General features: G+C 41.3%; 1 protein-coding gene across 2 annotated transcripts in view; it reads left to right on the top strand.

The window, feature by feature from the left end:
- ATG10 (autophagy related 10) overlaps positions 1-25,699 on the top strand; it is a 110,335-nt gene that overhangs the window by 25,997 nt on the left and 58,639 nt on the right. For both annotated transcript variants that reach the window (XM_063456763.1, XM_063456762.1), the window contains one exon: positions 19,338-19,464. In XM_063456763.1, coding sequence (XP_063312833.1) covers positions 19,338-19,464 — 127 coding nt within the window. The remainder of the gene's footprint in view (positions 1-19,337; positions 19,465-25,699) is intronic.

The following is a 25,699-nucleotide window of genomic DNA, read 5'->3' as shown; positions in this document are numbered from 1 at the left end:
TTTGAAGGAGTGGAGACTGGGTGAAAGTCTAATGGAGAAGGGAAGGGAATACCACAGAAAAGGTGTAGCCCTGAAGAAGTCTTGGAAGCGAGCAACAGATGTGGGAGTACCGACACAGGATAGGCATAGGTCTTCGGCAGAGCACAGGGGCCTCGACTGGACATATTTGTGTATTAGGGAGGATAGGTAGGTTGGAGCAGCATTATGTAAGGATCAGAATCTAAAATTTAGCCCTACATCTAACTGGAAGCCAATGCAGGGACTGACAGAGGGAGGAGGTGTGGGAGGTGCGGGTGGACAGGAAAATGAGCCTCACCGCTGCATTCATTGTAGATTGCAGCGGTGCAATATGGGAATATGTAAGACCACTGAGAAGGGGATTGCAGTAGTCAAGGCGAGAAAGAACGGCATGGACCAGCACCTTAGCTGCGTCTGGTGTTAAATATGGGCGGATGTGAGTTATGTTTTTGAGATGGAAGTGGCAGGATTTGATGATCAACTTGACATGAGGGGTGAAGGAGAGGTCGGAGTTAAAGAGAACATCTAGGCAGCGAGCCTGTGAGGTAAAGGTGATGGTGGTGCTGTTGACTTGGAGGGAGACAGACATGGGAGTAGCACCACTTGAGGGAGAACAAACTAGAAGTTCGGTTTTGGACAGGTTGAGTTTAAGGAAGTGAGCAGCCATCCAGTTGGAAATCGCTGGGAGGCAGTTAAAGACATGAGTCAAGATGGTCGGAGAGATACCAGGAGAGCACAGGTAGATTTGTGTGTCATCTGCATATAAATGATAATGGAAGCCAAAGGAGCTGATGAGTTTACCAAGGGAGGCAGTATAGATAGAGAACAGTAGGGGACCAAGGACAGAACCTTGGGGAATGCCAACAGATAGGGTTTGGGGAGAAGAGGCAGAGCCAGAGAAAGAAACACTAAAAAAACGCTGGGAGAGGAAGGAGGAGCACCAGGAGAAAGCAGTATCCTGTAGACCGAGATTACGTAGAATGAGAAGAAGCTGTTGATGGTCAACAGTGTCAAAGGCACCAGAAAGATCAAGTAACAGCGAGCAGATATGCATCAAGTCGCGGAACAGCGAATAGAAGCCGGAGGGAGGATGCAGGACAGAGGCAAAATAATCCCTAAAAGTGAGCCAGCTCCATGGACCTCCTTGCACCATATCAACTTAATTTCAATAAAGTTGTTATGCTGCTCAAACTGATCCTTTACATCTTGCTGTGCCAACCATTATGACATAAGTAATAGCCTCTTGATTAGCTCTTGGTGGGCAAGTCTCTGTGCAGTTCCAATCTCAGCCTGACCAACGTGGCTCTACCACCACTGACAGCAAGTCAATAACTTCTGTTGGCGCACAAGCTTTTAAATGGTCTAAGTTCCTTATTATTTTATCATTTCAATAACTATTGAGCAAGATATTTAGAAGGAAAACAAAACTCTAATAACATTATTAGATAAAATGTATTCAACCAAACAATATAGTAATAATAAAAATGAAATTAAAAAAACAAAAATATAAGACAGATATTTTTTTTTTTTTAATTTTGAAGATATGCTGTAGATGCATGATGGCATAAACCATTTGATTACAACTCTCGTGCTTTACTTGACATCTTTCTGCCTCTATGCTCATTCGTTTGTCTTGGGAGAATAGAAGCAATGATCTTGTTTTGACTCCATCGTTGATCTCTTTTCAAATTCCATTTTATTTTCCCAAATGAACACCCTTGATTGACTGATGCTACCATAAGTAAATCAAAACAAATTTATAAGGAAGCTACAGGGAGAGCTTAGAACGTGACTCTTGCGACCTCTCGCAAATATTTTCCTTCTTTTTTTTTTTTGCCAGTGACAATCTTGTTTCATGGTGACCTTACAAAGCTTATTATCTCTGTCAGGAAAATTGGTTTTGTTATAGATTGCTAACAAATAAACTGTTCACTATCTACAACTGAACATAAAAAATTTGCTTTTGCGGCCAAATATAAGTGTTCCATTAGCAGATCTAAGGCACTGGAGCGAAGCCTGCGCTGTTATATTAAATACATTAATAAAAATGAAAAAGTCTTTACACTCAGGAGGCCTCTCTTTTGGATATGATTTATTATTATTTGTGCTAGAAGCAGCAATAATTTTGAAATATATATTTTTTTACTTAAAAATTTACATTGCACTTTACATCTTGGCTCGAAAGAAATGCTATTTTAAATAAATCACATATATGTAGTTTTATATATACTATGCGGATTGCACATAATAATGGAAACATCAGCTAAAGAAGAAGTTAAACTTTTAAGTAACATGCATATTGATGTGTGATAGTTGGGGCGTGAAAATGCAGGTGCATACAGAGGTGTCCAACTTTGGAAACTTTCCAAGGGACCCCAAATCCTAAATGCCCATGTCCCTCTTAGGCCTCATTTAAATCAAGTAAAAAACATTTTTTTGAGGGGGGTGGGATTTCTTGCATTAGGCTTCTATTCGTCTTGGTTGTACCAGTTGCAAAAACTGCTAAATTATTCAAGGGCAGCAGAATCAAAATTAATGTCTGCATACACTATACTACACCTAAGTAGTGGCCCTAAGTAGCAAAATTGGAGTGGACATATTCTCTCACCTCATCCACCACCCATTGATGGGGGTTAGGGAACCTCAATATTAAGGGGCTGGGCCTATTGTCTCCCCCCACTTAAAAATTTGCTACCCAGTCACTGGTGTATTTTTATAACAGAGTTTTAGTTGACATGCACCAAGTTGCAGCACAGCGGGTAGAAGCAGGAGGGAGGATTTAAGACAGAGGCAGGAAGATCCGGTGCAAGAATGGTTTAACCCCCTAAAAGTGACCCTGCTCCAGGGACCTCCTTGCACCAAAACAATTTCATCTCCATAAAGTTGTGGAGCTGTCCAAACTGATCATTTAAATCCTGCTGTGCCACCACTACGAGATACGTAATAGCCTCTTGATTAGCTCTTTGTCTTGGTGGACAGATATCTGTGGGGTTCCAATCTCAGCCATACCAGCATTACTCCAACAAAACTCATAGCACGTTGATAACTTTGATTGGTTCACAAGCTTTTTAAATGTTTCAAGCTCCTTATTAATACTTACACTGCCTGTGGGAGATTTTATCATTTCAATAACTATTGAACAAGAAATATTTAGAAAGAAAACAAAACTATAATAACATTATTAGGTAAAATGTATTCAAACAAAAATATAATAATAATAATATATATATATATAAAAATATAAAAAATAAATGAATAAGATCGTTAAAAAAAAAAAATTAAAAATAAAATTTTAAAATATAGGCTACATGGACCCTATACAGGACGACGCAAAAATGGAGCCCCCAAAATATATAGAAGTCAATCATCATATCTGGGGCTCATTTTTAGCACAACTGAGCTTCTTGAGCTCCACAAAACAATTCATGGGAGGGCTGTCATTCAGAATCTGTTTGTGTCAAGGCCAAATAATGTATAAACTGGTACAAGGAGAACAACATTTTGACCCATGACTCAGTAGCACTCTCTACATGCTCCCCAACTGGCCGGCAGTCCTGATTTTGGAATGCTGTCCCCAGTGGTGTATATAGGATTTGTCCCTCCCTAATTTCAATTTCCTCCACCCCTTCCTGTCAAGGCCGCACTTTAACTGACAGACGCTCACTCACTGACAGATGCACACTCACTGACAGACGCACACTAATATACACTGACAAACAATGACATACACACACACTATTAATTGGACATACACTGACAGAGGCACACTCTCACTGACAGATGCACGCACTCACTGACAGACGCATGCCCCCACGGACCGACACATACACACTCACTGACCGACACATACACACTCACTGACAGACACACACACACAAACATTCACTTACAGACACACACAGACACACTCACATTCACTTAGACATACACACTCACAGACACACACACAGACATTTCCACAACACTCACAAACTAATATTTTTTTAATTTTATTTTAAATCCACCCAGCCTCCCTGTGTGGCTGCTGGGCGGGCAGGAAGGGGGCGCACTCATTAAACAGCGCGGAGGGAGCTGAACAGGAAGAGCTCAGGTGAGTATGCTCCTTCGCTGCCAGCTTTAGGGGGCCAGCTCTTGAGCCCCCCAGGACGCGAGGCAAGCAAGGGATCTTCCTGGACCTTTGAAGGCGGCTTTTTTTGCCGTCCCCCGGCAAAGTGCCGCCCAAGGCAGATGCCTTGTTTGCCTCGCGATACACACGTCCCTGACTGTCCCGCCATCATGCTTTAATTCCTTGTTGTCCTGCATCTGGGAACACCAGGGAACTGTCCCCAGGTATTATAGTGTGAATGCATCACTAGACGTGCTTGCGATGTGCAGAAGGCACTAGGGCCATGAAGAGAGCGCTTTAGAAGTGATGTATGCATGGTCCTGATAGCTCGTTGCCGGCGAGGCTGCTTGCCAGTTGGTGGGACTCCCTTTTTGGACAAGATCGCCCTCTCCCGAGCGACCCCACCCATTGTGGGCATTACTAGTGATGCCCCTCATGTACCTGGCAATGCCCCCTCCATACCCTGCCTATTTGTCCCGATTTACAGAAAGGACATGTTGGGAGGTATGTGTATGTTGGGGGACAGTCTGGAGGCTGTCAGTCAGGCTTACATGTTTGCTGCCAGGCTGACACAACCCTGTACACTTTCTGGATGGGCCAGCCCATTATGGGAATTGCGATAGAAGCAATTTGCATCTTTAGCTTCCCAAATCCATACCTCCCATTGTTAGAAGGTATGTTTAAAGCATATGCGCAAATACATTTGTCTAAAACAATGATTACAATTAATTAAAAATTATAAAATCTGTTTAAAATGTTTGTTTTCTCCCTGATAAAGAGTTTATGCATTGAATTGGTAAACCAGTTAGCCTAAATTGCTAAATTCTCTTGTCAGTCCTTTGCAATCCTTAGTTTGGTGAGCATTCGGGGATTTATACACATGTTATCACAAAACATGTGGGAGCATGCTGGACCTGGTACATAAGGAGGGAAAGGGAAGGACCTGTCTCCCCAAGCTTACAATCTTTTCACATTCGTAGGAATATTTTTACTAGGCTAGGATTGATAAAATCCTTCCCACTGGGATTTTATTGGTAAAACCGAGGCTTAATCTCTTCTGTTACACAAACACTAGTTTGTAAATGTCTGCGTGACATACTGTATCGGGGAATTGTGCCTGGGTCCATGTTTACAGAGCCTTTGGATTGTTCAAGGGTTTGTGTGCAGAGCATTTAGTGTCTCAGTGCTACTATACGTGTGTAGCCTGCTTATTATTATGTGAATAATACTGTGTCCTACTGATACGTGTATGAACATTTCCTGGAGTGTGTTAATTGCTCTGTTTATTTTGCAAAGCCTTTATATCTAGTACAAAGTGTTTATATTTAGACGTGATTGTGTTCAGTACTGCGTGTGCAAAGACGTGGATCTCACCAATATTTGCTATTAAAAAAATAAATAAAGAAAAATTAAAAAAAAAATCATACTGAGAAATGCATATTCACCGTTTTTATACAGAAATTGCATGCTCTATATTGGTTTTGTCTGGTTATGGTAATTCAGGGCACAATGAGCCATTGTTATTTGTGTCACAGTGAGACATTGTGCTTGACATTTCTTTGAGAAGGATTATGGTAAGGGTAGCAGTAATATGAACGTTTGCTGTCTGTCAGTAACCATACTGATTGATAAAGGAAATCAACAGATTGACTTCAACCTGGTGTCACATATAGAAGATATGAGTTGACAATTATTGTTTTCTGTTCTTGTTACACGATGACTTCAGGCAATCCCTGCAGTAATCCTTCTCATTATATCTTGTATCTGCACATATGTTCTAATTCTTGCCATTCATTTTATTTAGCTCTGGCATCACTTCAGGGTTTCCTCTTTGACCATCACATTGGGTATTAAGACCTAGCTTCTGTATGATGTCTTTTTTTTGGTGGATAGGATTGCATTAGAATGTTTTTTTTTTTTGTGTAAATTGATGGTTTGACTGAGGTTGCCATCCACCTGTTATAAAACTACAACTTTTGTAAGGCCCTATGGAGTTTAATTGATGAGTATACCCTAAAACAAGGGTCAGCTAGCAAAGTATCATGGGAGTTTCAGCCATATAGTAGCTAAAGTGTTAGCTAACATGGTTTAAGCCAGGGGTTTTCAACCCAGTCCTCAAGGACCCCCTACCAGTCCAGGATTTAGGGATTACCTGGGTGTGTCCAAGGTGTTTAGAAAAAAATAGTGCTCTAAAGGAACTGTTACGATATAATCTTAAATTGCTCTCACTAGTGTTTCTGTCCATGGTACAATAAAGCTGTTGTGCTGCCTCTGGTGCTGTGAAGTGCTAAACACGCGTGTGGTGTTATTCTCTTACTGTGTGTGCTTGCCCTGTTATCCTATGCTCAGTTTGCAGATAGTAACAGTTACACTCTAGGCACTATAACCATTTCATCTTACAGAATTGGTCATGGTGCCCTAAATCACCTGGCACTGATCTCCGTAATTTTTTTTTTTTTTAACAATTTTCAAGCAGTTTAACACTGAATGAGGGTCCCTGCCCACCTATAACCTAACTCCCCCTGGAGGTAAGGCTAAGGCACAGATTATGTCCTTCCATGCCCATACAATTCATACTGGTAATGGGCACTATAATACGCTGACACTCTCAGCCAATCACTGCAACCCATTGCTGCGCAAGCGGATACTTCCTCGTTAATCTAAGCAGCATTGGGGCATCAGGCTGCTGGAGGCTTTCATATAGCATTAACCCATTAAAACGGTTTACTAATATAAGGATGACACCAGGGGACTCTTGACTCTATAGCCACTTCAGTGAGATGAGTCCCTTAAATATGAAATGTCAGGAACCAAGGTACATTCTTAATCACCTAGCAATAGTAATTGCAGCAATTTTTAAATTGGGATACAGAACACCCATTCACAAAAACTTTTTTTATATAAAATTATTTTATTGCCATTAACCCTTAATAATCATTGATATACCATGTTTGCCATTATATAATTGGATTTGCTTAACACCTGGTTCAAATAAAATTAAATCTAAATAATTATCAATAAATATTGTTGTGTGATAGTGTTTATTAGTGTACAATATTTTTTGCACATCTGCAAGTAAGACATTTAAATGTCTACACTCGTACCTATCAGTAGGTATTGGTGCTAAGTAGAAAATAGGGTATTTATGTCTTTATTTTTGCCATGTTTTTCAAACACTGCCTGCTAGTGGGATATGAAAGATGTCGAATGTGAGGAATTAAAATGAAAGCAATATCGCAAATCTATTAATAGAATGTTCAGCTTAGGTGGAGAATCACTTAAAGTTGAAAATATGTATTTGCTTGATCATAGAGTCAGACATTGCATTACAATTTTCTAACTTCCTGATAACGTTAAAAAAAAAACAGCATTGCAGAAAAAGATGTGATGTCGGAAGCCAATGAGAGTCTGTGATTTCTGTTAATCCCTGAATTCCAAACTTGCAGACCCCGTGGAACCGATCTTTGAAATCACAGATTATGCCGCTTGTCCAGCAGTTATTTGGAAATGTTTTAATTAATTCTTTAAAAAAAAAAAAAAAGCAAAATGTATTTAATTGTTGAAAACAAGGCATAGGTAGTTTAACCCCTTAAGGACCAAGCTTCTGGAATAGAAGGGAATCATGACATGTCACACATGTCGTGTGTCCTTAAGGGGTTAAAAAATATGCTACAGTTATAATTTAGTAAAACATACTCAGTGCTTCTGTTATTAGAAATATACCAAGTTGACGTTTTAGATAATTTCTTTGGTGGAATGAATGCATAAATACAGGTAGTTTTTAATGAGTCATATTTTCTGACCACTCTATATGATTTGCAGTGAACAAATATGGATTGAGCAGCAAATTCCATACATAATGTGATCAGAGAGGATCTATTTTTTTTTAAATTCTTTATTTTCTTTGTGCAATGATGAGACAGGCATGTTATCAGACCACATTGATAAGATCTCGTGTAACATTCATATAAGAGCAGTGGTAAGATGGATTTCTGCACAGTATTTTATGTTAATTAATATTCGATTATGCGGATTATGTCAGCGTGGGGTAAGCGTATGCGTGTTGTATTGTCAGCTGACTTTGGAGTATGCAAGGCTTTATGTGTAGTACACCCTGTACGCTTAGCGCTTAAGTCCCTCACACTACAGGTGTGTCTAAAAGGCCGTCTATGTCTGTGAGGCGTCGTACTCTTATGGTGTGCGTCGCGCACAAGGTGTACAGCTTGGTATTTGGTGTGTGTTCTGTACTTGAGTTTTGGCATGGCTAGTAAGAGCCGTGGGTTATCTCCAGAGCGCATGGCTCGTGATTGGGTCAGCTTATGGCTTCGGTGGGGTATGTGCGGTGTCAGGAGCTAACCTACCGGTTATGTAAGGCTATTCACGTCCTCTAACCCTGGAGGACACGGGGGGGGGGGGGGTATATTTAGGGGCACTTGTGAGAGCGTAAGGCTCCTGCGCGGTTGGATTAGCCCCCTGTTGTGGAGCCGCTAGTTATGTAGAGTGGGGGGTCGTCAGCGGATGTGTCGGTCAAAAGGTCAACTTTATACATGGAATTTGGGAAAGGAGAATTAAATGTTGAACATTAAAACTTTATAACAGGATAACATTAAGTGTCCTTGCGGTGTTCCAGTCATCCAGGCCCATCTCTCGTGCCGTCGCCTCCTCTGGGGGTGAAAGGAATTATTCGTTCTGGGTCCCAGGTTTGTGGGGTAGATGGAGCGGCCAGGGTCAGGGTCTGCGGCGGTATTCCCACTGCTTGGAGGAAGGAGTGGGACTCCTCCGGTGAGGTGAGTTTCACCGCTGCGCCGTTCTTGGTGACTGTGAGTGCCCTGGGGAAGGACCACCTGTATTCAATTCCCGCCTCCCTAAGCCGAGATGTCACCATGCTCAAGGATTTTCTCCATTGTAGCGTGCTTCGCGTTAAGTCGTGAAAAAATGTAAGTTGTGCTGCCTCGAATTTGAGCGGGGTTTTCCCTTTCAGTGCATTCATAAGTCGTTGTTTGTCCGACAGGGAGTGACACCTGATGATTACATCTCGAGGAGCGGAGGATGGAGCCTGCTTGGATTTGGCTATGCGGAAGCAGCCATCAATGTCTGTCCTTTTGGCCTGAGTGTGCGGCAAGATTGTGGTAATCAGCCGTCTGATGTATTGTGGCAGTTCGGCCGCGTCAGTGGAGTCCGGGATGCCCCTGATTTTAATGTTAGCTCGACGGCTGCGGTCTTCAGCGAGGTCGGCTCTCATGAGGAGTGCAGACTGAGTGGACTGTACGTTTTGCAGGGATTCCCTGAGTCCTGTCACCTCATGTCGTAAGTCTGCAATATCCTCTTCTGATGCCCATGTGCGTGCTGTTACCGCCTGGACTTCTGTCCTGATGAGATCTAGGTCGGCATTTGATGACTGTCTCAGTTCTCGCAGGAGGTTTAATATGTCCTGCTTGGTGGCCGGTGCTAGTGCATTTCTCTCCGCTTCCTGCTCTACCAGGGACACGGTAATAGCATGAGTCGGTGCCCCGTTGTGTTCTGTGCTTGTGTCTCCGAGTTCCGCGCCTGTAGCTTCGCGGGCCGCCATCTTGGAGGTCGAGGTGCGCTGAAGCATGGTGCTGATGTCGCGGGTGTTTTGACTCTCGCCCGTTTGTGGTTTTTGAGACCGGCGTCCCATATCTTTCGTGAGGTGGGTGCTGGTCGCTTGTAACGACGGGTCGGCTCCCGTGTCGCTAGTTGTCAGCTCCGGTATCAGGGATGCGGCTGTAAAGGCACGGAGGTCGAGGTAGGTCCGGGTGCCTTTCCTCGTTTTTCTACCCTTGTCCGTGTACTGGAAAGGCATCAGCTTAGTGCCCGCAGCTTAGGGGTATTTTTCCTAGAAGTCTCCGGTTTGGATGGCACTGCTGGGCTGTCGATTATAGGGGATTTGTCACTGTTGTTTAGGAGCTCTACAGAAGTGCGTCCATACTGCTTGGCTGTCAAGCTCCGCCCCCCGAGAGGATCTATTTTTGTTTAAGATTATGATCGTTACTTATTCTGTATGCTTTAAAAAATAACCGTCTATAATTCTCAATACAGAAAAAAAGTATTTATCTCGCTTTATACTGTCTCAAGGATGGTACAATCTACAACAGAACACATTCCATAATGCGAATTTCTTCTCTCTCATTTATTTTTTACATGAGAGTCCTTTTACATTTTGTATTGATGTTCCTCTTATAAGCTTTCAGTCACTCATAATTCTCCGTAGTAATGGTCACAGAATAAAAAAATATCAGCACTGACTAATGGTTGTTTTTTTTATTTGTGGTCAGTTGTTGTGTTTGCAATGTAATAATGTCCTCTTCTAATCCCACTACATCGTCTCAGTCCTCTGGCGTAATATAGGCCGTATAGAGGCAAGGATCTTAAGGACACATGACGTGTGACATGTCATGATTCCCTTTTTTTTCCAGAAGTTTGGTCCTTAAGGGGTTAAGTTGTATTATTTTTATTCAGTGGCTGGCTTAGATGGTCCCAAATTACAGTGACATGCATGTGTAGGCAATTTAAATCAATAATACTTTCAAGGACGGTTAAAGGGAAGTAAGAAAGTTAAATCATTACATTCCCCTAATGGCAGTGGGATTCTATGCCGGATGTGTGTATCCATATAGGATAGTGATGGCAAAACTGTGACTCCTCTGGTGGTACCCAACTACATGAAATTCTGTTTAAGTTTCACGAGAAAGTCAATTCATAGACTTCTGGGAGTTCCCATTTAGCCATTACTGGCATAGTTATGAAGGTAGTTATGATGGTTGGTACATGAAATATTTTATTCATGTCTCTTTTTATCTTCACTCAAAAAAATTCTCCAGTCGTGATGGTGGGAATTTTCAACCTGTAATAAATTTGTAATGGAGAATATAATTCAGAACTAAGTCTGGAGAAAAAAAATCACATTACTCTAGGGAGGGTTTGAGCCTTTGTCTTGGTAATCCTGTGATCGTATCATTTGCAGGCATTCAATTTGCACCAAAGGAGTGAAGATTCCATGGCCCGACATTATTTGCTCCTTTATCTTCCAACCTCCGGATCAATTAAACCATCAACATTGAAGCAATGAATATGGTATAATGCACTAGATAGAGCAAGCCAAAAATATATAAATTGCAAATATATCATATAGCATAAAAACTGTTAAACCATTCTAGATGTCAACTTGTCAAACCATTGGAGTAAGTGGATGCAATAATGTTTGCCTTTAATAGATCATGTCTTGAGAATGAAGTCCATTTGGTAAATGTTTCCCTTGGAGAAAACAACATAGAACATAACCAGTATATGCAGTCAAAACAGAAAACCTACTAAATAGTGTACCCCTAAACACAAAAAAAATCATAAATAAAACATACAAAGTGTAGGAATTCTAATCATACAACAAATGACACCTTCAAAGTGGAAAAAGCCAAGCTAAAATAAAACCTTATTTAACAGAATAAATGAAAAGTAAAAAATACAGAGAAAATAGACTAAACACGGTGTAATATGTTATACCAAGAGGTTAGGGAGAGTATCCCATAAAATCACAAGAATAGGACTCCTTTAAGATGGATATTCAACAGCAGATGTTATTTGCTGAACTTATATAAGGAATCATAAGAAGACCCTCTTTCCTCGTGATATACACCTGCATTTTACGATTCTCAGACAATGAAAGCCATGTTTATAATTGATACCATCTGTCCCATACTCACCCAGAGGACCATGTAATGTATGCTTAAATATATACACCACTCGATTCATAGGCTCTCTGTTGATAGTGTGCCGTTTTGCCTATAGAAAACTGTATGTCTAACATATGCTACCTGGGGGGTGCATATTTGTTATAAAAGGATGCCCACCAGATTGTCTTTGGTTGCTATGCCGATGGACACCTGGGAGATGTCATCTTGTTGAAGATGGGGTGGTAGATGAAGGTGTGTTCTATCTGAATAGGGCAAGCTGTAGAAAATATACAACCTCAAAAAAGACTAACAATACCTCTAATTCATCCCTACTAGTATCATATCAACATAATAATTACATGTGTTTTTAACCAGAGTGGGTTACATATTCACTAGAATGAACCCTAGCTAGTTTATTTTTGTTCCAGGTTCATATAGAAATAAAAAAAAAAATAATATTTATATATATATTCTGATCAATGACCAGCCATTAAAGATTTTGATTTAATCTTTAATGTCACCTTCTGCTACTCACTATATACAATGCATTTTATGCTAGCTGCTTGCAAACATCTTTGCAATGTCACATGTATTTAGAGAAAGAGGGGACTATAGAGTGCATTTTGTTTGTCTTTGATGCAATACAATCTCAAACCATTGTAGTATTTCCAAAGAAGTGCTTTTAAGAGGATGCTTGACATTCTGGAATCTTGAGGTTGTAGCAGGTCATTACCACTCTGAATAATCATTACTGCTGACCTTGGATTAGGCTTCTCTGTGGATTCTTCAGAAATAAACAAGCGTGATGTAACGTGCTTGCCATGAGCGGCACCGAGATAAAACAATTTTCTCTCTGACTTGCCGTATTAGCATAATTAAATCTTTAATTTATAATAACTGCATTGGTCTAATTAGCAGTTACATGTAATCTATTTACCTAGGGTAAAATATAATAAAATGTATATCACATTTATTTCATGAACGTTTACTGTCACATTAAAAGTAAACTAGTATCTGTTTATAAAACACAACAAATTACAAAGACATGGTCTGGCAAAATGCCATTTGCAAGTTTCTAAGGGGGTTGCTGTTTAATTGAAATATGAAGCAGTAATGTAGTGAGTGGTTAATGTTCTTGGTATTTTACTGTGTCTGTGTGATGGCGCAGCCGCAGTATAACCAGTTGAATGGAAATCTGTTCTAATCAAAGGAGGGAATTTGACTTATCCCTGTTAAAACCAACAACTAAAGACTCTTTTTCAGTGGTATTTAAGGCCGCCATCAGTGGCATGATCAATAGATAATGGAAACAAATGTGTATATATTAAAAAATACTGCTCTAAATCTTCTTTCTTTCAATATAACCCGCTGTATATTTGTAATGTAGGGCAGAGCATCCCAAAGTCCTCTAGCCTGCATATGGCATGACCAGAGGATGGCTGTTCTTTAAACCCTATTCATTCTCTATATTTCAGGGCCTAATCCTGGCACTATTATCCTCCTCCTAACCCCAAAACACAGCCTTGTCTCCTGGTCCTAAATGAGAAGTCCCATCTGGTTATTTTGGAATTTTTGTGTACACCTAAGATTGGTCCTTTGTTTGGTTATTCTTGTTACTTTAAGTCTACCTAATGAAGTTATATCTACATATAAAGAGTCGATTAACTCTCTACGTAGACAGATTTTCTTAGTCTTACTTAGTTGGCAATTGCCCAGAAGGATACTCTGAATAGATTTTTTTTCTCTCATATTAAGTTTTTTGGGGTACTAGTAAATTGCATGAAAAGCTAGAAGCTTAAATCAGAATGGAGTTAGTCTCCCATGAGTACTTTTGGTGTTTGCTATGACAGGGCTCGACAAATCCCATGTCGCCATGGCGACCAGGAAATTTGCCCTGTCACCTAGGATTTGTGAGCCTGTTCAGCCCCCAAGGTTACCGGCAGCCTGAGAGCAGAGGCGGGCAGTCTGATCATGGAGGGCTGAGGCAGGCAGGCTGACAGAGGGTGCGGACATCTCAGAGGTGCGGACATCTCATTTATTGCTGAAGGAGGGAGGCAGGCGGCTCATGGAGAGCTGAAAGAGGGGTGTGGCTGGGTAATGGAGAGCTGAGGGAAGGAGGCGGTGGCTGACTTAGTGTGGTGGCGAGGGAACTCTAATCTCCCTGCTCTGCTCCCTTGCGCGGCTTGCAGTGATGCCGGGAGCTGGCATGTGACGTCACTCTGACCCCCCGCTCGCTAAACAGTGCGCAAGAGGGAGCTGAGCTGGGAGATGACAGAAGACACACTGAACCCCAGGAAAAGCCTATCCAATCCAGCTCCCCAAAGGTAGGGAGGCTGGGTGAATTTAAATTAAAATAAAAAAGTAATTATTTGTGAGTGAGTGTGTGTGAGTGTCTGTGAGTGTGTCTTTCTGTGAGTGTGTGCGTCTGTCTGTGTGAGTGTGTGTGAATGTCTGTGAATGTGTGTGTGTGTCGCTCACCTTTTTTCCCACGCTGCGCTGGTAACACTGTGGCTGGCCCCACCTCCATGGCTGGTCTTACTAGCAGGCAGAAGCTCCTGGTATATAGTCTGGGACAGAGAAAATGTGTATGTAGTGAGTGTAGAAGAAAGGGAACATGCCACAGTGCTAGAGAGACCAAAGTCTGCATTACTTTAACTAATTGTATTGTCAGCCAGTCCACACATGTTTTTTTCCCATACATCCCTCTTAAGCTATCATACTTAAAGGGACACTATAGTCACCAGAACAACTACAGCTAATTGTATTTGTTCTGGTGAGTAGAATCATTCCCTTTAGGCTTTTTGCGGTAAACACTGTCTTTTCAGAGAAAATGCATTGTTTAAATTACAGCCTATGGATAACTCTACTGGCCACTCCTTAGATGGCTGCTAGAGGTGCTTCCTGTGGCAGTACTGCCTAGTGTGCAGCATTGTCATTCAATGTCTCCACCCTCTGCTTGCAGACACTGAACTTTCTTTATGGAGATGCATTGATTCAATTCATCTCCATGAGGAGATGCTGATTGGTCAGGGCTATGTTTGACTTGTGCTGGCTCTGCCCCTGATCTGCCTCCGTGACAGTCTCAGACAATCCTAACATTGTAACTGGCTCAGACCACCACTTCTGATTAGGTCAGCAGACATAGTCAGATCAGAGGCAGACAGGGGCAGAGCCAGCAGCTGCAGACTTGAATACAAGTATGATTTTACTATATTTAGAGAGGCAAGAGGGGACCAGGGGGGCTAGATGGTGGTCTTACCATAATAGGGTCAGAAATACATGATTGTGTTCGTGACCCTATAGTGTTCCTTTAACCCCTTAAGGACACATGACATGTGTGACATGTCATGATTCCCTTTTATTACAGAAGTTTGGTCCTTAAGGGGTTAAGCAATAGCATGCGAAGAGTAGTTAGGGTTGCCACCTTTCTTGGAATAAAATACTGGCCTTAATCATTTGTATAATTAATTATGTGTGTGTGACATCACATGATGTAAATCACGTATCCCTAGTGTCTCAGTGTCTCCAAATGTCCCCATATCTCACAATGTCCCCATGTTTTAAAGTGACCCTAGTGTCCCTATGTTTCCCAGTGTCCCCTAGTGTCTCAATGCCCCCATGTGTCCCCTAGTGTCTGTTTCCCCATGTCTCCCTGCTGCCTTTCCCCCCATCCCTCACTTACCTAAGCTGTAGTCTGTCTCTGCAGGCTGGGAACTGCTGTCTGGACTCTCTGTGTTGTGTAGCTGCTCCCCCGCAGATCAGTTAGTAGAGAGAGGCAGGGATATGCTGTAACTTCCTGCCTCTCTTCCTGCCTCTCTCCCTGCCTCTCTTCACATACAGTGACCCCTACTGGCCGGTGCTGGTATTCTTACTCGAGAGTCTTTACTAAGTATTGTTTTTTTATTCTATTTTTTTGTCTTTATTTTTTTCTGTGCAATGTAAATACAGGTATATGTGAAGTGCCACAACAGCACTCATAGAGTAAGCAACAAACATTCAATTTGGCACTTGGAATCTGCAAAAAAATGTTTTGTTATTATTATGTTGGATCAAGCTAGACACAATTTTTAGGTATATAGCAAATAGATGATACATTAAAACTATGTCAGTAAGCAATAATTTGACAATAGACTAAGCTCTAGAAACTTTAACTGACAGTATGGGGTTGTTTAGCCTGAGTGAGAATCTAGGAGAAGTATGCCTGTTAGCTTAAACAAAAGTTTAATGTTAGTACACTTGTTTTATAGTTGGGTTCCAGGCTATACATGTATGTCTGATTATGTGAAGCTATGGATTCTGCATTCGGTATAGGTTAGCTATACATGTGGGTGGTTAAGTAAAAACAGAGTTAGCTACATGCTTATAAGATACGAGTCGGGAAGAAGATAAAACCTATACTGGGAAGCAGGTAATTGCTAGGCAAGCAGGCAGGCGCTTTTTCCTCCCCATGTGGCCGTTATAGAGCCAAATGGCGGCTGTTACAAAGCATCATAGGTCTATGTATAAAAGACAAAACAAAAAAAAACAAAAAAACAAAACTTAAGAGTCATTAGTTGATGTGAAGCATTGTCCTTGTTGGGCTTTACGTTGGGGCTTTCAGCCTATGCCCAGTGTCAGGAAGTCCCGGCTGCCGCCTCTACAAGTGTCTCTCTTGGAAACTCTGGGCAAGGTGCCTCCGTATCTGAATCCAGCTTTGATGGCGTCCTGAGGGGTACACTGTCGCTCGGTCTCTCGATTTGCAGCGCTGGTGGCGGGAGATCTTGTTGTGCTGCGCCTGGCACTGAGAGGCTGGGTTGGTGAGTGCTTCACAGGTGTCGCTTGTGAGGTGGTCTCGCTGTTGTGTAGCTGCGAGTGGGAGGTTGCGTCTGGGAAACGTGGCTTCTTTACCCGCCTTGAGGGCTGCAGGGATCTGCGCTGGGGCGAACTCCGGCTCCCAGGAGACAAGGCGCTGTTTCCATCCATGCTGTACTTCTGCTCCGATTCCCGTTGGGAGCTGCTCTGGAGGTACGGGGGGTTCCCGCCTAGCTGGTGCCGCGTTGCCGGGCGGATCCATGCCGCCATTTGTCTCATCATCCACCTGTAGGACTGCCTCCAGGTTTTCAGCTTTGTCCAAAAATTGTCGCAGAGCCGGTCGTAGAACTCCCGTGTGTGTTTTGGAGGCTTGATGAGTGCACGTTGTGTTGTGGATCTTGTCCGTGCCGCCATCTTGTTCAGGCTGTGTTGCAGGGGCATTCCTCCTTCCTCCCCGCAAGGACCGGGATATCTCCCGCCGGTCCGGGGGGGGGGGGGGGGGGGTAGCAGGGCTGCCGTGGGTTCTCATTTGGGCGCGTGGCCCGTGTCAGGAGGTCGGCCGCCTCCTCCGGAACTCAGGCCCCGCTCCATTTTAGGCCGCATGGCCGGCGCTGGTTTTTCTGCCACATATCGGTGCTGGTCCGGTATCATTTTGTGCCTCGCGTTCTGCTTGGTTCCCGAATACCGTATGCCTCTGGTGTCTGGTGTGGGTCACTCGGTACTTGCGTGAATTTGCTTGTTGCAGGAGCTCATGAGATGTGCAGCCGGCCATCTTGGCTGCCAGGCCCCGCCCCCCCTACTAAGTATTGTTTTTGATCACAGTGTCGGTGCTTAAAGGTTTTGGTTTAAAAGTGACATCAATAATAAGAATGCATAAAGGAACAACTGAATCATAATTTCCACCACCTTAAACTATTTTTTTTTCCAATTTAATTTTTATTTCTAATTGAGTTTTACATTTTCTACATCAGGAACACATAAAGCAATAAAACATCAAACCATATATTAGTTTACAAAGATGTCAATGACCACAACTCACAACATAACCCCCTGTAAGGATGAGGAAAGAGAGGAATATGAGAGAAGATAAAAAAGCGGAAATGGAGGCAGTTCTAAAAGAAAACAAGTTATAATAATCTTCTGTCCATAAGTGCACATTAACAAAACAGTACATCTCAGAGTCGCCGAGTGCTATTTTACCTCAAACCAAGGGCGCCATATTTTATATAATCTTTTCCACTCTGAAAGTGCATGTGATTTTCTAATGAAGAAATCCAAATTATAGTCTTAAAGGGACTCTATAGTCACCAGAACAACTACAGCTTAATGTAGTTCACTGGTGAGTATAATAGCTCCCTTCAGGCATTTTCATGTAAACACTGCCTTTTCAGAGAACGAGTGCTGAAAATAAGGTGAGTTTTAACCCATTGTGAAGGGTTAAGGAGGAGGGGGGGGGAGGGTAAGCCTCCTAAAAGGTGGGTTTTCACTATAGGGAAATATATGTGTGTGTTCCTAACCCTATAGTGATCCTTTAACATTTTCAAGTTAGCCTTGAATGGGAGTGGTTGTCATGGTAGGGGTTATATACATTTGGTTATTTTAAAATGTAATTTCGAATTGCAGCCAGTTAATGAGGTGTAATGTTGGAACAGAGTAAAATGATGAACGGGGTACTATAAGAGTGTTAAAACCAAAATGTAATTAAACTTTGTGGGTTTGATTGGCGATTTAATAAATATTCAGTACCATGATCATAAAAATACTACTTAAAGACAAAGTGTGTTATTAGATACGGTAACATGCCAATGCATTTGCCAAAATGTCAATGTAACCAGGCAGTTGAATTTTTTTTTTAGTTATTTGCTGTCCTTATTTAAGGAGCTTTACAAAAATTATAACCATAATCAGAATAAGTTGGAAACCAGATAGATGATGATGACATTGGAGTTATCACTATTAAAATAAACACTTTAAAATTCCGACACAATGGGTGGTTAGTAAGCTCTTACAGGGTATGTTAGTTTATGTTGGTTGTTTTGACACATGATGTTAAGATAAGTATACAGAGATGTAAATAGCGTATAGGAAAGTTGTTGTTTTTTGAGCATCAACGCAATATGATGTAGCATACTAATAAAACGTTTAATGAGGCGTTCAATGGAATGTCGTTCTGTGCAAAGAGAAAGCTATCTGGACAGCAAAGATGGAACAGTGGCCTAACTTTACTCATTGAGTAAATCAAGTTCCAATTCATCAAGCATAGTTTTATTGTATATAAGTTAAAATTCACAAACAACAAGCAATACCACAACACCACAAACCAACAACTTTTCACACGTTTTGAGATCAAAGCACTTTTTAGACACTCTTTCTGCAAGACTAGCTTTCCTTTGCCTGGAACATTCACTTTAGTTGGGTCACCACTCTAGTACTCAAACCTAAGGGAAATTGGAACCCTTGTAGTAAAACCCTCTCTTAATTTTACTCTGTATTGCAATTGTAATAATTTACTTTTCGGAACCAACAAATGTATTTTTTGACTAAAATGTGTCTTTAAAAATAGACTACATTAGACTGTCTAACCAAATATAAAGATGCATACCACAAAGCAAAAATTTTCATTATTGATTCATTTTTTACTGAATTCTCATTTATAACAAACTTCACTGTTTGTTCTCAGTACAATTTGGTTTTATTTATTGGTTGATATGTTTTTGTTTGCTTAATTTAAGGAGGAACAAGAGGATGACTCTTCTGTCCAGGTGTCTCAAGATATAGAAGTGATCCATTATGAATACCATGTCTTGTACTCCATCAGTTACCAAGCTCCCGTTCTCTATTTTAGAGCAAGCTTCTTAGGTAAGGTAATACCGCATATTACAACTATTCATGGACTCTACAATTCAATTCCTTTTTATGTCACCAGTGTTCTATCATTTGTTCAGATTATCTAGCAACAAAAGAAGAAAAAAAATATATATATATATATATATTTATATTGCGAACAGATAGACAGGAAACCGCGCCCTAGACAGTGTAATACAAAAATATATACGTACACAAGTATATATGCGATGGTCTAAATACAATTGACCTCAAAGTAAAAAAACTTAAAAGAGATAATAGTGCAGTATCACAAGTATAATGAACACATTTTATGAGTGCTTTAGAAATGGTCTCACTCACATTTCCCAGAGCTCAGCTGTTAGTATGCGTGGACGGTACAATCCCCATCTCAGGATATATATGCTGCAAGGTAGATCTTGGTGATTCCGAACAGGATACAGGTTATATGTGAAGAGACATAAAGAAATTCCAATAGTGTAGTATGTACTGTCACAATGAATGAAGAGATAAAAGAATAAAAACGTACTCACATTTGCTAGAGCACAACTTGTGTATCAGAAAGTGCCCAAAGTTTGACGGTGACAGGCATGATAGCAAGATTCTGATGCACAGGCAAAATAAAATGCAACATTTTGACTCACCATCCTTATCCCCTTTAGGACTCATGATGGAAATATTCTGAAACTATATCTAAAACTATATCTGAAAATGTATTTAAGGGGTTAATTATATGAAAATACGTAACAAAGGTTGGTGGGCTAAAATGTATAATTTTGCTTGTGCAACGGGCGTTTTCCATAATAAACTTTGTAATTAGCTGTCAGGTATGTGATGCCTGTTGTCTGTAGAACTATTTATTTATTTATAAAAGATTTTACCAAGAAAGATACATTGAGATTTCTCTCATTTCAAGTATTTCCTTGATCTACAAAATAATAATATCTAGACTAGAGGATATAAATGTGTATTTCCTATCACTTAGGTCTCAATCTAGGCACAGACTATTTTTTTTACTTGTTATAGGCTTAAACTGCATTGTCATTTTGGAGCATTTTGCTATTAAATAGAAATGTGGATATTAAAAGCTTTAGTAGACGTTTAGAATGTTAGATAATTCTAGCATGGAGCTCATTGAACAATGAGGGGTTCTGGAATCTTTTGACATGTGACCAGGGCCGCCATCAGAAATTTTGGGGCCTCTCCCGGGCCAGCCCACGCCCTACCTAGTCCGCTGACAATGATGCAGGACTAAATGTGTTGTGTATAGTGGAATTGAATTAGAATGTGTGTAATGGATGTTGTTTGTGTGTATTAGATACTGTTTGTGCAGTGAATGCAGAGTGTGTGTTTGTGTAGCGGATGCAGTGTGTATAGTGAACGCAGAGTGTGTTTGAGTAGTGGATGTAGTGTGTGTGCAGTGATGTAGTGTGTGTTTGTGTAGTGGATGTAGTGTTTGTGTGTACTAGATGAAATGTGTTTAGTGGATGCAGTGTCTGTAGTGGATGTAGTGTGTGTATTAGACGCAGTGTCTGTGTATAGTGAATGCAGAGTGTTTCAATCTGTGGTGGATGTAGTGTGTGTACTGTGAATACAGGATGTTTGTGTAGTAGATGCTGTGTGTACAGTTAATGCAGAGTGTATGCTAGTGTAGTGAATGCAGAGTGTGTGTCAGTATAGTGAATCCAGAGTGTGTGCATAGTTTACTGAATGCAGAGTGTGTGTTAGTGTGTAATGAATGCAGAGTGTGTTAGTGTGTAGTGAATGCAGAGTGTGTCAGTGTAATGAATGTAGTGTGTGTGTTAGTGCAGTGAATGCAGAGTGTGTGTAAATGTGTAGTGAATGCAGAGAGTGTGTTAGTGTGTAGCGGATGCAGAGTGTGTGTTAGTGTAGTGAATGCAGAGTGTGTTAATGTGTAGCGAATGCAGATTGTGTGTCAGTGTAGTGGATGCAGTGAGTGTGTTAGTGTGTAGTGTATGCAGAGTGTATGTTGTATTAGTGTATGCAGTGTGTGTATTGTATTAGTGTATGCAGTGTGTGTTGTATTAGTGTATGCAGTGTGTGTTAGTGTATGCAGTGTGTGTGTTGTATTAGTGTATGCAGAGTGTGTGTTGTGTTAGTGTATGCAGAGTGTGTGTTGTGTTAGTGTATGCAGAGTGTGTGTTGTATTAGTGTATGCAGTGTGTGTTGTGTTAGTGTATGCAGCGTGTGTGTGTTGTGTTAGTGTATGCACTGCGTGTGTGGTGTTAGTGTATGCAGTGTGTGTGTGGTGTTAGTGTATGCAGTGTGTGTGTGGTGTTAGTGTATGCAGTGTGTGTGTTGTGTTAGTGTATGCAGTGTGTGTGTGTGGTGTTAGTGTATGCAGTGTGTGTGTGTTGTGTTAGTGTATGCAGTGTGTGTGTGGTGTGTTAGTGTATGCAGTGTGTGTATAAATGTGCAAACTGGGGGGGGGAGTGGGCATTTTCCCATTATTTTTTTTAATTTTATATTAAATTAAATTAAAGGTTTCTCCCCCCTCCCTGCTTACCTGAGGGAGGGGGGAGATTCCATGATCCCTGGTGGTCCGTAGGCATGGGGGGCCCCTCCTCTCCCAGTTACCGCAGAGGGGGCCCAGCACACTGCTTCTTCTCTTCTCTTCCAATAACTCTCGACAGACCCGCAGAGCGTTGCCATGGTAACCGGGTCTCGCAAGAGTTATTGGAAGAGAAGAGAAGAGAAGAAGCAGTGTGCTGGGGTCCCTCTGCGGTAACAGGGAGCCAGGGGCCTGCGGCTGCACACATAGATCACGATATTCGCTATCTATGTGTGCAGAGAGAGAAAGTGGGGCCCGGGACAACCATCATGGTTGTCACCCCCTGATGGCGGCCCTGCATGTGACTAATGTTTATGGTGTATGACGAGGAGAGTGTGCATCTTCTGTTTTGAATCTGTGGGAATAGGTAAAGAATTTCTCCCTTGCACAGAATTTTTATCCTTCTTCCACTGTTCTTCAGCTTATCCTTTTTTGGGACCAACTCTTCCCCTTGTTTCACTTACATCTCTTGTTTCTTTGGATTCACTAAAAACTACTTTCAAGTTTATTGAACCCTCCTCCATTTTAACTCCCATTACATCAACCAACTCCATTTTACTACTGGATTGGTCAGTGAAATGTAATTTTTCATCTGTCTTTATTCTGATTCTGTAACCCTTATTAATCTAATCCACCACGTAACTCTCTATTTATTTTACTTATTTTTTTGATTTTACTTTTATTTTTAGCTTACTTTTCTCCCTCGTATTCCTTACCTCACTCTCACCTTATCACATTCACCACACCGCACCATCCTTGTCATATTCACCCTGCCACTCTCGCATTGTCACACATTGTCACATTCACCCTGCCAGTCTGTCACTCTCACATTGTCACAGTCACCATGTCGCATTCACCCTGTCACTCTTACCTTGTCACATTCACCACGCCGCACCATTCTTGTCATATTTATCCTGCCACAATCACATTGTCACAGTCACCATGTCACATTCACCCTGTCACTCTCACCATGTCACAGTCACTATGTCACATTCACCCTGCCTCTCTCATCTTGTCACATTCACCACGCCGCACCGTCCCTGTCATATTTACCCTGCCACAATCACATTGTCACAGTCACCATGTCACATTCACCCTGTCACTCTCACCATGTCACAGTCACATTGTCACTCTCACCCTGTCATTCCCACCTCCTTAAAGAGTCACATTGACGCCGTCGCACCATTCTTGTGAAGTTATAAAAATTGCTAAAAAAACACTATGCAGAAACAGATGCGGCCACAAATGCTCAGTACACCACGGTTTGCGAAAATTCTACTGGGCATGTGCGGCACTATGAAATGACTTACGAAGATCTCGCAAGACAAAGGAGGAAAGACAGGACAGAGAAGGTCTGTAATAAAGGAAGTGGAGCTTAGTTAAGCTCCACCCTTTTGTCACATTTGTCAAGCATAGGAAAAATACAGAAGAAAAAGTTGTCCCTTAATTTCTGATCTATTTCTAGGGACTATTTTGTCTTATGTTTTAAAGAGAAATATATCAGAAATGAAGAAAATGCAATTGGGAGAGCGAAACAATAGGAAAAAGGAAGGTTTTAGGTGACAGAGCCATTTAACTTCTTGTTTCTTATTAACATTTGTAATTGTTTCTATCCACATTAAGCTGTGCGATATGTTGGTGATATATCGAAGCCCTATAATCATTATTTTCTATAGGGCGAGATGGGGAACAGCACTGAGCCTTTCCCCCTTTTTTGTGTTTTTATTTTCTCTTATAGTAGGATTCAATAAGTACACTTGCATAAGCATTATCAGAGAGAACAGCAAATACTCTGTCACTAAATTACCTAAAGTGTACTTTAAATCTGGAGAACAAGGTGAGACACTTGCAAATCACTTAAAAAAAGAGAAATATTTTATCCATTGTGTCTCTTCTCTGGAATTTATACCACTGGAAAAAAATATATATTTGAAGGTCACCTGTAACTTTTAAAGCGGCTCTGTCACCGTATGGAGACTTTCCCGAATTCGCAGAGACCCCCGACTGTGACATCGCCGTTGGGGGTCCGGTGGCCGGGGAGGGCAGGCAAAGGTGAGATTACTGAGCTGAACCTGTCCCTGTATGCACCGTCATGCATGCTGTATGCATCAAACTGCTTCTCTTCCATTCCATGGCATTTCAGCGCCAGGGAACGACGTCACTCTTGCAGACACTGCCGAGATAATGCAATCCTCCATAGACACAGCCAATTCCCTGCAGCCGTCATTGGTGACGGATGTCGGGATTGACTCTTACACTCTGCCCCGAGTCTAAGAGAGCCTGACAGAGGAGAAATGCAGAGACCTTCGGCACTCCAGATGTTTTGGACTACACCTCCCATGATGCTTTGCCAGCATTGTGACTGTAAGAGCATTTGGAAGATGTAGTCCACAACATCTGGAGTGCCAAAGGTTGCCTACCCCTGCCCTACATTGTCTCTGTATATCTCTTGACAGACTTTAAGTGAAATTCCAACACAGTCAAAATAAGTATTTCATAAAGATTCTATGATGCTTTCTTTTAACTTCATACTAAAGATTTAGCAAATGACAGCATAATTCAGTTGAGAGAAAGCAAAGCCAGGGCAAACATTGCAAATGAAGAGCGGAAGTAGAAAAGTTTTTTTTCCATTTCTCTTCTTCCTTGTCTGCTCTCTGTATGCTGACTGCTAAATGCACAGGACGGAGATTATAACAATTATTGGCAGGGAGTTAAGAGGTTCCCAACTGCAGAATAAACAGGAGTGGACGTCTATACATTTAATACGATTTTAATACGATTTTTCACATCTCACAAAATACATATTTGGTAAATATAGTGAGTGACAGTCCTATTGCTGATGCTTCTGGTACAGAAAGTGTTCACATGTTTTATTTACATGCAATTTTCCTTATTATGTTTAACTATTTAGCACGGCAGTATAATTGCACAATAGCAAACCGATAAAATTGTAATTAACTATCACTAGAATAGAAATCAGCTCAGTTTGCACTGAACATAAATTAGTATATTTTCTATTTCATGGCCTGCTTTATTTATGCAAGAACTGTAAATAATTCATAGAGATGTGCATTGTTTCTTTTCTATTTCTTTTCCTTAAACATACAGTACACACGTTTAACTAACTAAGCACTTCATCAATACTCTGGAAACATTCTCAATTCTATATCTCAACATCAAAGACAGTTTAATTTGTTATGATACAAGTATCATTAGAGTCTTATTTAAATTAAATGTACGATACTTGTAGAATTTCATTGTTTATTATTAGAGATGTCCCGAATAGTTCGCCGGGAACTATTCGCCAGCGAACATAGCTTGTTCGCGGTCGCCGCGGCAGGCGAACTTATGCGATGTTCGGTCCGCCCCCTATTCGTCATGGAGGTGGGAGGTTCTGGGAGGGAGGGTCTGCTGCTGATTGGCTGGAATGTGTCTGCTGACTGTTAGGTACAGGATCAAAGTTTACTCAATGATGACGAATAGGGGGCGGACCGAACATCGCATATGTTCGCCCGCCGCGGCGACCGCGAACAAGCTATGTTCGCCGGCGAATAGTTCCCAGCGAACTATTCGGGACATCTCTATTTATTATTTAAATTACGTATTTATGTTAAGCTAATAATGTTTTTAAATCTAAGCAGTGTATGGGGGTTACTGTCATGCAACGAGCATTCAGAA

Source organism: Pelobates fuscus, chromosome 5 (assembly GCF_036172605.1).
Source record: "Pelobates fuscus isolate aPelFus1 chromosome 5, aPelFus1.pri, whole genome shotgun sequence".
In the NCBI taxonomy this organism is placed as follows: domain Eukaryota; kingdom Metazoa; phylum Chordata; class Amphibia; order Anura; family Pelobatidae; genus Pelobates; species Pelobates fuscus.
This window is presented reverse-complemented; position numbering and strand designations above follow the sequence as displayed.